We start from the raw sequence: 16,922 nt of genomic DNA on the forward strand, positions 1-16,922 counted from the left end.
TTCCCGGAGCAGGGCTCGAACCCGTGTCCCCTGCATTGGCAGGCGGATTCTTAACCACTGCGCCACCAGGGAAGTCCCTGCATTTTGTTTCTTTATCATGCCTGATTGCCATGGACGGACTTCCAATACTATGTTGAATATATGTGGGGAGAGTGGGCATATATGTCTTGTTCCTGATCTTAAAGGAAAAGCTTTTAGCCTTCACCATTGAGTATGGTTTAGCTGTGGGTTGGTCATATAGGGCCTATATTGAGTTATGTTCTCTCCATACCCACCTTGTTAAGATTTTGTATCACAGAGGCTGTTGAATTTTCTCAAATGTTTTTTCTGTATCTGTGGAAATGGTCATATGCTTTTTATCCTTCGTTATGTTATCACGTTGATTGATTTGTGGATACAGAAGCATCCTTGAATCCGTGGAATATATCCAACTTGATCATGGTGTATGATCTTTTAATATATTGTTGAATTTGCTTTGCTAATATTTTGTGGAGGATTTTTGCATCTATGATCATCAGGCCTATAATTTTTTGTAATATCTTTGTCTGGTTTTGGTGTAGAATGAGTTTGGAACCATCTCTTACTCCTCAATTTTCTGGAATAGGTTGAGAAGAATAGGCATTAACTCTTCTTCACATAAAAGCTGAACAAACTCATTTTCCTAATTTTTTTTCCTCTTCTCAGTGTAAGATGAGGCGTGGGAAAAAACTGCCCCCACAATATGCCCTGGAGCTTCTGACAGTCTATGCTTGGGAGCAAGGAAGCATGGAAACAGGATTCAGCACAGCTCAGGGATTTCAGACTGTTTTGGAATTAGTCCTGAAGCACCAGCACCTCTGCATCTACTGGGAAAAGTATTATGACTTTGAAAACCCTATTACTGGACAATACCTGAGAAGGCAACTTGCAAAACCCAGGTACTCTATCCCCACATGGCTTAGCTCCCCACATAAATGAACCCATGAATACAGCTGTGGCACCTTGGAAATGTAGGAAGTGAGAGGGATCCATATTTATTAATCATCATCTATTGTCAATCACTGTGCTGGGCACTTTACTCCTACCATCTGATTTAAATAATAAATTTAAATAATAACCTCCAATCCAGTGAGGCAGGCAATATGCTAACCATTCTACAGATGACTGAGGTTTGGAGAAATAAGAGCTTGTCCAAACCTTAACAGAAAATGAGTGAAATACCTGAAATTTGACTAAAATAACAATAGCTACAGCAACAATAATGACTGCTCCCAGGAAGTAAGAGCTTGCTGTAAGACCAACACACTCGAACAGAATAGTAAAATTTTGGTTATTAAAACTGACATGTATGGACCCCTTGTTATGTTCCAGTTACTGTTCTGAGCACTTCACATGCTTGTCTAGATCCTCATACAGCATGCTTTGAGGTAGGGTTATTCAAATCTCCCCATTTCACTGATGAGGATACTGAGGATTAGAGATTCAGGTGACCTGCCCAAGGTCACACCACTAATAAAGAGCAGAGGTAAGATTCAAACCCAGGTCTATCAAGGCCCGAATGCAAGCCTCCTTCTCCTTGTGTCCAATGCCCACCGTAGGGGAGGGCATTCAGGACACACCCCAGGGAGCAGTGCTGCTCCGAGTCCCAGTCTGCCCAAGTTGGTATTTTGCTCTGCCAGGAGCTCTAGACCCCCCCAACACAGCCCACATACTCACCTGCCCCTCTCTAACTGTTGCTTTTCAGACCTGTGATTCTGGACCCAGCTGACCCTACTGGAAATGTGGCTGGTAAAGACCCATATGGCTGGCAGCTGCTGGCACAAGAGGTTAGAGTCTGGCTGGGATACTCATGCTGTAAGAATTGGGATGGGTCTCCAGTCAGCACCTGGAAGGTGCCGGTGTGACCTCCTGATTCCCTCATGTGACCTGATATTAATGGCAGGTTGAAATAACAACTTCTAGAAATACTGCATTAAATCAAATTGAATTTCATCTCTGTCTTTGTACTCTTTTACTGTGGTTACTAGAAAATGTAAAATTACACATGTGTTCTGCCCCAGAATGAATCACCGGATTAGACAATAGGCTTACCAACTCACATTGTCATTTACAAAAGTCCAGTCAATAAAAACTCCCTTAAGGAAGCACAAAAGATCAAGCATGTTCTTACCACCTGAGTCACTGGTCACGTGTGTAGCTGGGAAACAGTCTTTGGCTTCTCCATATTACTGTTCCTCCTTTGAGTCCTCCAGCATCCCTGTGAGATGGGTCTTATTCTTGTTCTCATAATAATACACTGAGATTTGGGCACTTGCTTGAGTCACCAAATATTCCAGCAGCATTTGTTGAAGGGACCATCCTTTCCCCACTGTTCTGTAAAAGCCACCTCTAACATATGTCCAGAGCCCGTCTGTGTGTGAGTCTGCGCAGTTCCATTGGTCAACTTTGGCATCCTTGAGTTAATAGTACCTTGACTAATTACTCTAGCCTGGTATTAATTCTTAATATCTTGTAGAAAACTCTGTTTTTATCCAAACCAATGTCTTCTCTTGGCTCTATTTCTATGTTAATATTATATTCTGTTTGTGAAATTTCACCCAAAATACGGGGAGGCATTTGATTAGAATTCCATAAATTAGTTCAGGGAAGATGACATCTATTGAGAATCCCAATCCACAAACTTGGAGCTTCTTTCCATTAATTTTCCTCTTCTTGAATTACTCTGTAACTATGTTTTATAGTTTTTCCCTGCATTGGTCTTAAGTGTGTTTTGTCATATTATTCCTAGATACTTGTTTTTATGTTATTGTACTTAGTAGGTTTTCTTTAATTTCATTTTGTGATGGTTGGTTTCATGAAGACCTAAATGTTTTCAGTGGGTATATATGATTAAAGCACGGTGAGCAAGTGAGCTTTATACTTTTCTGAATTTTGTGATTTTTGTTTTGCTGTAAATTTATACTGCTTGAATGACCACAAGAAACAGTAAAGCATTTTGTTTCAAAACCTTTTGTGATAAGTATTTGTCAGCTGAGCTCTGATAGTTTGGGCAAAGCTGGCAGACCCAGGTGACAGAAGGCTCAAGGGTGCTGCAGTTTGGAGCTGCTGGCTCATGAGGTTCAGAAGCAGATGAGCAAGTGTGTTAGGGGTGACGGAAATGCTCTCATGAAATTTGAAGCACCCGAGTCATAAATTCCTGACTGCCCAGAGCTGAGTCCCCATTCTGGGCAACTTCCTGCTGAAGAAATGAAACTGGGAAGAACTAAGGTTGAAGCAACAGATATGAGGGTGGAGTTCTCTGAGCCGCCCTGGGCACTCAGCATCGTGGTCAGGTCCCCTAGCCCCACCAGGGGGTGCAGTTATTTTTTTCATTATTATTAACTTTTATTGGAGTGTAGTTGCTTTATAGTGTTGTGTGGGGTGCAGTTTGATGTACTACCTGCCTTCCACCCTCCCAGCCACATGGAGTTTCAGCCTTTGTCCTGTATCAGGGCTCCTTTCTCTCTCTCTTCATATTTCCGAGCAGTTTGAGAGCCCGCACAGTTTGAGAGCCTTACCAAAATAAGATGTCCCTAAAAAATGGGGAGGAGGTCACATTGGGTGGGCCAAAAAGTACCTTCGGTTTTCAAGTAAAAATAAAAGACCCCTTTTTCATTTTTACCAAGAACTTTATTGAACAACGTAATCACCCTTTTGTTCCACTACCTTCTTCCATTTTTCAGGCAACTTCATAATTCCATCTTTCCAAAACTTTTTATCTTTTTGAGCAAAGAACTGTTCCAGGTGCGAACCCACACCCCCTGCACTGGAAAGCAAAGTCTTAACCACTGGACCGCGAGGGAAGTCCCTGTCCTTTATTTTTGCTCAGCATTTGATACCTTTCAAATCCCCTTTTGTGTCTCTTCTTTCAGATTATCCTCAGAAGCAGTTCTGTGAGTGAGAAAAGTTTGCCCTCTCTACAGATTGGGACATTGAGGCATGCCCAGTTACACTCGTGTTCAAAGCTGCACAGCTAGGGACAGCTCGCAATTTTTCTATCGACTTAAAAATGCCTTAAGAAATAGTCTATTAATCAAAAAGTAAAACCATTATAGTCATGCCATTAAAAAAGAGAGAGAGAAGGAAATTATGTTTGTGTGTATGTGTGTGTTAACCTAGAAAAACATCTGAAAAGATCTGCACCAAAGTAGTTGTAGTCTTTCAGGTTTAGGATCAGGGATGGACTTTATGCTTTTGGATTTTTCTGACCATTGCTGTTTGCAATATACATGTACTGCTGCAAAAATCACTGGAGACAATAAAACAATTTTGTCAGCAACGAAAAAAGAGGAAAAGGAAACCAAAAGTGTGTTTTTACTCATGATTACTCTTGGGTGAAATACTAACCTGGCTTAAAAAGTACTTTTTCAGAGTACAGTCTGAAGAAAGACCAGATGTTCTAGGTTGCCTGTTAAAGGCAGGGAGTAATTCTGGAATACTGGAGGAAAGAGCTGGGAGACTGAACAGGGTTCAGAATCAAAGGAATGTTTGATTTGCTGAGACACAGACTCAGGGCAAAGCTCCTCCCTTACAAGGAAACGAAACCAACAGCAGCCCAGACTCCGGGCACACCTCCTCCCTTCCAATGAAATGAAACTAACAGCCTCCTGGACCCAGGCAGCAGAAGAGATAGAAGCTAAAAGGTTTTCCCCTCCAGCTCTGCCCTCTCTGGCTCTCCTGTCCCAGCATCATGATGGAGCTCAGTGATACCCCGGCCAAGTATCTAGACAAGTTCATCGAAGACCACCTCCTGCCAGACAAGGATTTCTACACAAAGGTCAATGAAGCCATCGACATCATCTGCAGTTTCCTGAAGGAGAGGTGTTTCCTCCACTCCTTCATGGGGGCCTCCCACCCTGTTCGGGTTTCCAAAGTTGTGAAGGTGAGTCCAGAACTGCCTGGCTGGGGAGAAGGGGGCTGAATGAGCAAGTGTTTCCACAGAGACAGAGAGCAAAAGGTTGAGGTCTCTGGGGCTGGTGGTTTCTGATTTATCCATGCCAAAACTATAACCACAGCTTGTGAAAATAGCTTTTGGGGTGAGGGCCTCCATCTGTAAGCTTTTAACAAATGCCCAGGTCAAGTTTATAAACCACCTATGTCACGTCCACCACAGAGATAGGCAAACTGAAGCCCAGCTGTATCAACAATCCGCTAATCATTGACCAGGCTGGGAACTCACCATTCCTGCAGATTCATGAGCTGGTTAAGAGTATAAGATTTGAAAGCAGATAGAACCTGCTGCTGTGAAATCTTGGGCGAGTCACTTAACCTCTCTGTGCCTCAATTTCATCATCCATAATTCCCAGTACTTTGCAGGGCTTGCAGATCAAGTAAAATAAGCCATGGGCCAGTTTACAGTATTAATTATATAAGGTCGTAAAGAACAGGGAGTAAAGAAAACAGACTGAATTGCATCTCTGCCACATACTAGCTGTGTGATTGGGCTGATACATAATCTCTCTCAGCATCTGTTTCTCCATCTGGAAAATGAGAACAGATAATAATAGTAGCTAAATCACAGAGTTCTTGTGAGCATTCTAGGAGTTAAGACTGGTAATGCCTTCAGAACAGTGGCTAGTACTCAAAATGTTAGTGATTGTTCTCAGCATTTTATTTAGGGAGGCTCTTCTCAATGATAAATATCAGTTCTCATTCTCATCACCTTTTTCAGGGTGGCTCCTCAGGCAAAGGCACGACCCTCAGGGGCCGATCAGATGCTGACCTCGTCATCTTCCTCACCAATCTTAAAAGTTTTCAGGAACAACTTCAGCGCCGAGGAGAATTCATCAAGGAAATTAGGACACAGCTGGAAGCCTGTCAAAGGGAGGAAACATTTGAAGTGAAGTTTGAGGTCCAGAAACAGCAATGGGAGAATCCCCGTGCTCTCAGCTTCGTGCTTAGATCCCGTGAGCTCCACGAGTGGGTGGAGTTTGATGTCCTGCCCGCTTTTGATGCCCTGGGTGAGCACTCTCAGCCACAAGGTGTTTCAGCCTTTGTCCTATGTCAGGGCTTCTTCTACTCTTTTCATGTTTCTGAGCAGAAATCTCTCTCACTTTGAGAGTCTTATTAAACAGGGCATCCCTTCAAATGGGGAGGAGATCCTAGCATCTCTTCTGGGGCAAGAATCTTTAGGGTCATACTGAGCCACTGCAGTGACATTAACAACAAATTGGTACAATTTGGGAGCAATATGTTTTTATAGAACACCTGCCAAGCTTACTAGTTTTACTCTTGGCAAAGTGTGTGAATCTTCGCTTTCTAAAAATGAGGCAGCGTATATCTGGTGTAAACACAGTATGTTAATTTCATCTTTTATCCAAAGCATAAGGAAATATCAAATTTATCTGAGGGTTGGAATCTGTAGACAATCTGCAGGAACATTGGGACAGGAAGCAGTACATCTCTGAGGCTCATTTCCACTGAGTACATTCCAAGTGCAAGGCACTGTTCTATGGCCATAAATGAGACAGACAGGGAACTTCTCTCCTACAGCCTGACAATAATAATTCAAATACCATAAATGAAAGGATAACTTGTTGCGACAAAAACTAAATATGGTGATTCAAAAGAGAATGATGGGGCTTAGAGGGAGTTTTTAGACAGCACAACAAGGGAGGTGACCGCTGACCCGAGGCTCGAGGGATGAGAGGAAGCCAAACCTGGGAAGATCTGGGGGCTCCAGGAAGAGGAAACAGCAAGTGCAAAGGCTCTGAGACAGGAATGAGCTTGGCATATTTGAAGAAGTGAAATAACCGGGGGAGTAAGTAGCAAAGGGATCAAGGCAAGAGGTGAGACGGCAGAGGTGGCAGGAGACAGGTCACACCAAACCTCCTGGGCCACTGCGAGGACTTTGGATCTTATTCGGATGTCCTGGGAAGCAAGAAGTGGAAGGATCAGGTTTTAAAAGGCCTCTGTGGGTGCTGGGTAGAGAATGGGCTGTGGAGGATCCAGGAAGGAGGCTGCTGCCATCTCTGCTGTGAGAGATGATGCTGGCTTGGATGGGGTGATGGCAGTGGAGATGGGAGTGGCGAGGACTGGGGATGGTCCTCAGGCCTCCTGGCTCTGGGCCTACTGACCTTTCCACTGCACCCCATGGTCAGTGAGCTTGTCTCCTCAGAGGGATTGAAAGAAACTCAGAGAAAAGCTGACATCTTCACATTATGGATTAATTCCCAACAGGTCATGTGATCAAAGGGTACAGACCTGACCCTAAAGTCTACGTCCAGCTTATCCAAGAGTGCGAGTCCCTGGGGAGAGAGGGCGAGTTCTCCCCCTGCTTCACGGAGCTGCAGCGAGCCTTCCTGAGGGACCGTCCAACCAAGCTGAAGAGCCTCATCCGCCTTGTGAAGCACTGGTACCAAATGGTATGGCATGTCCCATCCAGACAGAGAGCGGAGGAGGAGGAGGAGGGAGAGAAGGAAGAGAGTGAGGACAAGAGGAGGGAGGGGTGGAATAGAGGGAGGGAAGGAGGAGGGGGAGGTGTGGGGAGGAAGCAAGGATGAGGCATCGGGAGGGGGAAGAAGGAAGGGGAGGGGACGGGAGAGGAGTCGGGAGGGAAGGGAAATCACAACTCCATCCTTCCTGTTACTCTGGACAAAACCAAGGGTCATCCTTGACTTCTCCACACACACCCCCATCCAACCTGTCAGCAAATGATGTTGGTCCTGTATTAAAATATATTTATAATTCATCCATCGTCATCTCCTGTGCCACTCTCACCCTGGTCCAGGTCATCTTGAGAAGCTCATAGGATCTGCCCTCAACCTCTCTGAGCCCCAGTCTCTGCCCCCTCACCACCACCCCCAGGCTATGCTTTCCTCTTCATTAATCCTCCAGGAGGGAAACTCTACCCCAGCCTCAGGGCCTTTGCATGTGCTTATTTGTTTGTTTATTGTCTATCTCCCCACTAAAAATGTACAGGAACAGAAGGATTTATGTTTGAATCCCTGCTATATCCCAGGGACCTAGAACAGTGCCTGGTGTGTAATAGGAGCTCAAAAAATAATTGTTAGATGAATTAATGAGTGCTACGTCCCCACGCCATCACCACACACACACACACACACACACACACACACACACACACACACTTCTGTTCACTTCCTAGGTGTCTGGCTTTGGACAAGTGAATTAACATCTCTGTGGTTCCTGTTTTCTCATTTGCAAAGAGTAACATGGCACAGCAATAGTAAATCACATACCGTGATATCTGGCATATAGTCGGTCCTAATAAATGTCCTTTCTCTGAGCTGCCACAGGAAAACACATCATAAAAGCTAACATGGATTGTGCACTAAGCTTATGCCAGATTCATCATATTTAAAATTTTGTGGATGTGATATTCATTTCTGTTTACTTTCAAATGTCCCATGTCTTATTCAAGCATCATGGTGATTCTGTGACCTGGTTAAGGGTATTATTATTAAACCCCTTTTACAGAAAGAGAAACTAAGTGTCAGAAGACACTTTCAGCTAATAAACAGCAGAACAAAAACAAAAACAGCATTTGGGTCTTCATACTGAAGAGTTTACTTAACATGTAATAAGCATTCTATATATATTTAGATGAATAAATTGAGTTAAAGAAAGTAATTAAGGATAAACTTCCTACTTTAAAAACATTTGCTGGGCATCTCAATTTGCTTTGCAAGAATTTTGATCATGGCACTTGAGCGTTTTAGAACTTACAAAAGTGGTTCTTGACAAGTGCAGCACTGCCCCCCAAGACATACTGAAGCTTCATAAAGGCATTTTTGTGATGTGGGATAAAGATGCTGCTGATAATAAGTGGAAAGAAGCCAGGAATACTAGTTGTTTTACAATGAGCAAGACAGTCTTACTCAACAAAGAATTGTCTCTTTATTTCCTTTTTTCTCCTTTAATTCCTCCCTCCCTCCCTCGCTTCCTTCCTTCCTTCCTTCCTTCCCCTCTTTCTTTTTCTCTCTTCTCTCTTCTAGAATAATAGAGGAATCGTACAATACTTTAACTCCTCTAGCCCCATCATCACCACCTTTAACTTACATCCAACTTTTGTTGTATATTTTAAGTCTCTCAATATTGTCAAGTGCCCCAAAGCATTAGTATTGTTTTACAGAGCCAATGATCATTGAATCTACCCGCGTGTTTACTGCTTTCTTCACTATCGATTCTATCCTACCTCTCTCACCTTCCATCTGGGATTGTTCTTCTTCTTCCTGAAATATGCCCTTTAAGATTTCTTTTGGTGACCGTCTTCTGATAGTAAATATGGCAGTTTTTGTTTGTCTGCAAATGTCTTGATTTTCCCTTCATTGCTGTCAGGTATTTTTGCTGGATTGGTATGCATTTCAGTACATTGGATATATCATTCCATCTTCCAGTGTTGCTAGTGAGAAATCAGTTGTCAGTGTCACTGTGGTGCATTTGTAGGTAATCTATCTTATTTCTCTGGCTGCATTTATATGTTTCACTTTTACTTTGATTTTGTTTGGTTTCAAGCTGATGTGTCTTAATGATGATCCCTTTTTATTGGTTCTGCTTGGGGTTCATGGGGTCCTTCACTGGGATTCCTGAATCTGTGGATATCCTTCATCAGTTTTGGAAACTCTCAGCCATTCTCCTAAAATATTATCATTCTCCCTTTCTCTTCTTCCCTCTTAGAACTCCCATAAAATGTACGTTAGACCTCCTCGTTCTCTCTTCCAAATCTCTATCCCCTGTTCTACATTTTCCATCTTTTTCTCTCTCCATGCTTTATTCTGAATAGTTTCTTCTAATTTACCTTCCAATCACTAATTTTTCCTTTAACTGTGTCTATGCTACTGAGCTATTAGTTACATTTTTGCCATTTTTGTTCTAGGATTTCTATTTCATTCTTTTTTAAGTCTGCCATGTTACTTTTTCTGGCTTCTAGGTACCTACTATTTCAAATGCTTATATATTTGAACATAATGTTCCTAGTTATTTTAAAGCCTGTGTTTAAATCTTCAATATTTAAAGTTTTGTAGATTTATTACTATTTTCTTTTTTGTTTTTGTTAGTCATCACTCTGAGTGTCTTGTTTCTTTGTGTGCCTGGATACTTATGTGATGGTCATTGTACATGAAAGTTATCTGTGAAAGAGTTGGAGACTTTGGATTAAATATCTTCCTCCAGAAAAAAAAAAAAAATTTACTTCTTTAAGCTCTTAGGAACACTACAAGTCCTTCCTCTCAGTTAATTTTCATAGTATCCTTCTGAGGAAGGTGCAATTATTACCATTCACTTGGCAAATGAGAAAAAATAAGGCTCCAAGAGTCTACGTTGTCTGCTCAGAATCAGATAATGGTGGAGCCAGGATTCAAACCCACATCAGTCAGAATCCAGAGCGCAAGCCTTTAACCAGGGGTCAGTAAACTTTTTCGTAAAGGGCAAGTTAGCAAATACTTTAGACTTTATAAGTCACACGGTCTCTGTCACAAATACTCAACAATGCCTTTGTAGCATGAATGCCACCATAAACTACACATAAATGAATAGGTGCGGATTTGCTCTCAGAAAACTTTATACACAAAAACAAGTGGCAGGCTGAATTTGGTCCATGAGAAATGTGCTTTACACGAAAGCTAGAGAAACCCACTTTTCTGATTGTTTTTCCTCTACTCAGTGTAAGGAGAAGCTTAGGAAGCCGCTGCCCCCACAGTATGCCCTGGAGCTTCTGACAGTCTATGCTTGGGAGCAAGGAAGCACGGAAACAAGATTCAACACAGCTCAGGGATTTCAGACCGTCTTAGAATTAGTCCTGAAGCATCAGAAGCTTTGCATCTACTGGAAAAAGTATTACAACTTTGAAAACCCTATTATTGGACAATACCTGAGAAGGCAACTTGAAAAACACAGGTACTCTATCCCCAAATGGCTTAGCTCCCCACATAAATGAACCCCTGATTACAGCTGTGGCAGATTGGAAATGTAGGAAGTGGGAGAGTTCCACATTTATTGATCATCTTCTGGTACTAATCATTCTGCTGGGCACTTTACTACTACCATCTAATTTTTTTAAGCATTAAAAATATATATTTATATATTTATTTTTGGCTGCTTTGGGTCTTCGTTGCTGTGTGCAGGCTTTCTCTAGCTGCATCGGGCAAGGGCTACTCTTCATTGAAGTGCACAGGCTTCTCTTGTTGCAGAGAACAGGCTCTAGAGCGCAGGCTCAGTAGTTGTGGCACACGGGCTTAGTTGCTCCGCAGCATGTGGGATCTTCCCGGACCAGGGATTGAACCCGTGTCCCCTGAATTGGCAGGTGGATTCTTCACCACTGCGCCACCAGGGAAGCCTTTCCATCTAATTTTAAAAACAATATGCAAGCAACTCTGTGAGGCAGGCACTATGCTACCTGCTTTACAGATGACTAAACCAAGATTCTGAAAGGTAAAGAGCTTGTCCAAACCTTAACAAAACATGAGTGAAACAGCTGAAATTTCAACTAAAATAACAACAGCTGCAGCAACAATAATAAATGCTCCCAGGAACTAAGAGCTTGCTATAAGACTAACACACTCTAATAGCATTGTAAAAATTATGATTATTGTAACTGCCATGTATTGACCCCTTATTATGTCCCAATTACTGTGCTGAGCATTTCACATGCTTGTCTAGATCCTCATACAACATCCTTTGAGGTAGGGATGTTCAATTCTTCCCATTTCACGATGAGGATACTGAGGATTAGAGAGGTCAAAAGGCCTGCCCAAGGTCACACCCCTAATAAAGGGCAGAGGTCAGATTCAAACAGAAGTCTATGAAAGCCCAAATGCAAGGCTCCTCCCTCTGTTCACTGTGCTCCATAGGGCAGGGCACCCAGGACACACCCCAGGGAGCAGTGCCCTGCTGGACCCCTCCTGCCTGTGCCAGGCTGGTACTTTTCTGTTCCAGAAGCATCTAGACCCCCCAGACATAGCCCAGCTTCTCACCTATTCTCTCTCTAAATATTGCTCTTCAGGCCTGTGATTCTGGACCCGGCTGACCCTACAGGAAACGTTGCTGGTGGAGACCCATGTCGCTGGCAGCGGCTGGCACAAGAGGCTAGAGCCTGGCTGAGTTACCCATGCTTAAAGAATTGGGACGGGTCTCCAGTAGGCTCCTGGGATGTGTCGGTGAGACCTTCTGCTTCTTCCCTGCCGTCCTTCCCCCACCCCCTCCACACAGCATGGGGCATGTAGATAGAGACCATTCTTTCCTAAGAAATTGCCTCTTGCTAGAGGTCACTCACATTCATATAGTGTCAGGCTGTGCTCTCTATTTTACAATCATTTTGGCCCCATACAGAGAGCTCCTGGACTTCTCACATCCCTCACCCAGAGTTCATTCTTTAATTAATGCCTCCTTATCTGGAAGTAACTTTTTTAACAGCTCCAGTTGGAGCTGTTCCAACTGTTCCAGTTGGCTCATTCCACTAAGAAGAAAAATAAACAATAACAACCACCACTTAGTAAATACCTGCTTTGGGCTCAGGTTCTGTTCTAAGCCCCTTAAATTCCATTATTTCATTAAATCCTCACAACACCCCATGAGATATGTTTTCTACTCCCATCTTGCAGATGAGAAAAGGAGGCTCAGAGAGGTGAAGTCACCTGCTCAAGGCCACTCAGCTAGGGAGTGGTAGAGCTGGGATCCTAACTCGGTAGACTCTAACGCCAGTGTTTATTCCACTGAGCTAAACATCCTGCCTTGTATCCCCTCCCCCCTCAATATCATGTGACAAATGAGCGACTCAGAGCAGCTGAGGACGTGGGCATGTCACCCAGCTAAGTAGGTGCTGAGGGTCTGATCTTCCCACTCCAAGAGTAGAGATCTTTCTCATGCGGTGGGGAGGGTTGATGATGTCATAGATGGGTTTCCTAGGAAACAGACTCTGGGATGAAGTTTATGTGCAGGATGTTTCAGGGGAGGACCATTGGATCCAACACCTGTGTAAAGGAGGGGAATTAAGTGGGTACCAGCACAGGGAGAGGTGCAGCTGGGGAGCCCTGGAGCTTCAACGGCCTTCAGAGTTGTCCTGCAGAAGGCTGAGGTGGCAGGTCTTCTTTACCCTAACATGGATCGGCCACTGAATGGACAACTCAGGAGGGGGTGTGTCCTTCCTCGAAGGGGATCCAGGTGGCACATCACAGTGTCCACCTGTCCACCATAAATGTTTACTGAGACCCAGTGCCAAGGTGGGAGGCCAGTTCTCCAGTGTGACCATGTGCTTCACCCTTTCAGCCCCAAGACCATAGTGACCTGACGTACGAGGCCTGTGGTTTTAGACAGAGCTATAGAACCTCTCCGAAACTCACATTCCAGGAAGGAGCCCCTCCCCAGGTGGAAGAGAACTGGACATGTGCCATCCTCTGAACGCCAGAATCTCTTAAAGGTAAGGTCTCCGGGGCCATCTGGGCCAGACCTCTCATTTCTAGGGGCGGGGCGGGGGGCCTCAATCCCGAGAGGGCCATGAGTTGGTGTCAGACCTGGGTCCAGAATCCAGGTCTCCTGACCCCCATCCTTCCCGCCATTCTGTGCTCTCTCTTCTTCTACAGGTAGCATTTTCCCACAGCTCCCTCCCCACCAGAGCCTGTTCTCCGACAATATCCTCTGAGAGGCAGCAGGAGAGACTCAGACAAAAGAGAGGAATCCCAGTCTTCACGCTCTTCTCTGTACCTGGTGGGAGAGCTGTGGTCCAATTTATTGTCAATAACAACAAAAATAGTAGCAAATACCATTTGTTGGGTGTTAATTAACCGCAAGGCACAGAGCCAAGAAGTATATCTGCATATTATATGTGTGTGTGTATGTGTGTGTGCGTATTCATTGATTCAACTTAAAATATTAATTGAGCACCTGCTATGTGCCAGGCATCGTTCTGGGCACTGGAACATAGCAGTGAGCAGAGCAGACAAAAACCCCTGCCTCATGGAGCTGACATTTCGTGGAATAGTCTACTGTTGGATAGACTAGGATCCTTCCAAGTTTCAATTACAGTTAATCCTGAGACAAACATCTTTGGTTCACCCTTTGTCCACATCTCTGATTATTTATCCAGGAAAAGTTGTAGAACTGCCCTGTGTAATACAGTAATCACTGTTGAGCACTTGAAATGTAGCTGGACCCAATCGAGATGTGCTAATCTTTATACTTTTTTGAATTTTCAGATTTTATTAATTTTTGGCCATAAGTTTGTACTGTTTGTATCACCACAAGAAATAATAAAGCAATGTTTCTTGCACAAAAAAATTTAATAAGTATTTCTCTCAGCTGAGCTCTGATAGTTTGTGCAAAGCCAGCCGGCCCAGGTTATAGAAAAGTCTGGGGCACTGGTATTGGGAGCTGCTGGTTCAAGTCCAAATTCATGAGATTTGGAAACAGAGGAGCACCTGTGTAAGGGATGACGGAAATGCTGGAATGAAAATTGGAGCACCGGAGTCATAAATTTTTGATTCCCCGGAGAGAAAGCCCCATTCTGGGCAGTTCCTTCTAGGGAAACAGAAACCGGCAGATCTAATGTTTAGCCAAAGGAGATAAGGGTGGAGTCCCTCCCTGCACCCCCCTTTTGAGGAACCACCTTGCTGTAGCCCATAGCAGCTGCACCATTTACATCCCCTTCAGCAATAAATGGGGGGTTCAGTCTCTCCACATCTTTGCCAACACTTTGTAATTCATGATCATTTTGATTATCACCATCCTAGTTGGTGTAAAAGAGTTATATACTCTCAAAATAATCGGGCCTGCTAAGCAAGGTCAAGACCCTACCTGGGAAAGAATGGGACCCTGACACATAGACTGCGGACATAAGAATGGAAGCCCCTGAAAATCTTGAATCCCCAGACTCCTCTGAACCTGGGGTTCAGAAATGTCCCATCTACCCCTTCTGTTAAAAGCTAGCACCTCCCCCCTTGCAAGGAGACTCTGCAGAGGTCTCTCTTCCATAAGACCCCGCAGGACCGGCACCCACTTGCCCTCCTGCCCACTAGGACTGAGTAGGTTTGAGTCCCAAAATAGCCCAGCCGGGGGCGTGCTGGGCCTGCTGAGGGAGGGATGGACCTATATCCCAAACAGCCAGAAGACCCGGTCAGCATGTAGCAGCAAAAGTCAGGTGGGTGTGTGTGGAAGTGACCCCGAGGGCACTTGATCAAGGGGCTACAGTGTCAGGTCAGATGCGGAAGAGTTTATTGACTTGGAAGGCCCCTCCTGGAATTCAGGACTTCACACCCTGGCAAGGACCCCAGGAGACCGTGCAGAGTTGCTGTTAGCCAGGCTTTTAGAATGGAAAAAGTGAGAGCCTCTGCCGGGTGAGAACAAAATGCTGATATTCCCATGGGAGATGGTGGAAGATGGGATTCAAAGGTCAGGGAAGTGGATATGCTTGGGTAGATGTGCTATATAAGTCCAGAAAAGCCACCAAATTATCTCCTGTGGAAAAGCAGAGAATACAACGTTACCAAGGCCATAAAGAATACGCCAGTGAGAGGACTCAGCATCACTAAGAAGCTCGGGTGGCCTCCTCCATAGAAGATGCTGTCACAGGCCTCCTAACAGCACTGGGGATGGTAGAACCCCGAAATCATAGCGGCCATAGAGACAACACTTACCCGTGATGTGGACACACTTCTCTTCGTGAGTGGTAGGGTGGAGGGACAGTCAGGATGGCCTGACCCACAGAGAATTAAGGAGCTGGTCATAAAATATGGTGTCCCTGGGGCCAAACTAAATGGGCCACAAACGAGGGACGCTCAATCTGCCCCATCAAACTACTTCAAGGATGGACCATTAGAACACTGAGAGATTCCCCCAATAAAAAGTCACCATCCCTTTCCCAGTGGCTTCCCAGGAGACCCATCTCTGACACATGACATCTAAATGTAACATGATCCTAGATTTGGGGGCGGGGGGGTTGCTATAAAGAACAACATTGGAATAACTGGTAAAAATTGAATATAAGAATATATCCATTGTATATGCTATAAGAGATGATAGCATTGTATCAAAGGTACAATTCTGAATGGCGTTGTCATTCTGTGTTTATGTAACAAGATACCCATATTCTTAGGGGATACATATGGAAGTATTTAAGAGTAAAGGGGACTGGGTGATTCTGATGTGTCCCTGAAGGTTCATCACTTGTAACAAGTGTCCCACTCTCCCACTCTGCTGGGGGATATTGGTAGTGGGCAAGGCTGTGTGGCTGGGGGAGGGGGAGGAGGCGGGGGGGGGGGTGCAGTATACAGGAAATCTCTTGGCTTCTGCCCAGTTATCTGCAACATGCACTCAAATGGCTCAGTAATAATGATACTGATACATAGAGAATCAGGAGCAAATGTGGTGATTTTCAGGATGAAGGATATGAGAGAGTTCTTTGTGTTTCAAAAGATTTCAAAATAAAATATTTTAAAAATAAAAATAAAGCATAGACTTTGGAAAACGGGTAGTTAGAACCTAGTCAGACAACTTACAAGCTGTGTGACCTTGGGCAAATTTTTTCAACTCTCTGAGCCTCTATGTTCTTATCTAGAAAAGAAGGCTTATGACCTCTGCCCACCCAGCCTACCTCTAGGTGTTACAGCAGAAGTCAGATAAAGGCAGGGAAGGGCCCTTAATGCGCAGGTGTGATAAGCAACTTTCTCCAGAGAAACTGAACAGTGAAAATGAACACATAAAGGGAAACCTCATTTTAAATGGAGTCAGGAGACCAGAAGGGGGCGCTCTCACACACCTCAAGTACCACCGTAATTCAGTCATAGGAAAGACAGTCAATCAACAGACCCCAACAAGAAGCATCAACAGGAAAAAACTGTCGATGACAGGCCTGGACAGGAAAGATGTACATTGCATCTCTTGGAGGAAACCGACTACCCCAGCAACTAAGCCAATCACCTGTCATCAGCCCGAATTCTTGCTTTTCTCCAATG

At 44.2% G+C, this 16,922-nt stretch overlaps 1 protein-coding gene across 1 annotated transcript in view; it reads left to right on the forward strand.

The window, feature by feature from the left end:
- LOC137204069 (2'-5'-oligoadenylate synthase 3-like) overlaps positions 1 to 16,922 on the forward strand; it is a 41,092-nt gene that overhangs the window by 5,759 nt on the left and 18,411 nt on the right. Inside the window, 8 exon segments of the mRNA XM_067701395.1 lie at positions 685 to 917; positions 1,724 to 1,900; positions 3,902 to 3,911; positions 4,652 to 4,900; positions 5,690 to 5,978; positions 7,198 to 7,382; positions 10,643 to 10,875; positions 11,981 to 12,134. Of these exon segments, the coding sequence (XP_067557496.1) occupies positions 685 to 917; positions 1,724 to 1,900; positions 3,902 to 3,911; positions 4,652 to 4,900; positions 5,690 to 5,978; positions 7,198 to 7,382; positions 10,643 to 10,875; positions 11,981 to 12,134 (1,530 nt within the window).

The sequence above is a fragment of the Pseudorca crassidens genome, chromosome 12 (genome assembly GCF_039906515.1).
Source record: "Pseudorca crassidens isolate mPseCra1 chromosome 12, mPseCra1.hap1, whole genome shotgun sequence".
Lineage (NCBI taxonomy): Eukaryota > Metazoa > Chordata > Mammalia > Artiodactyla > Delphinidae > Pseudorca > Pseudorca crassidens.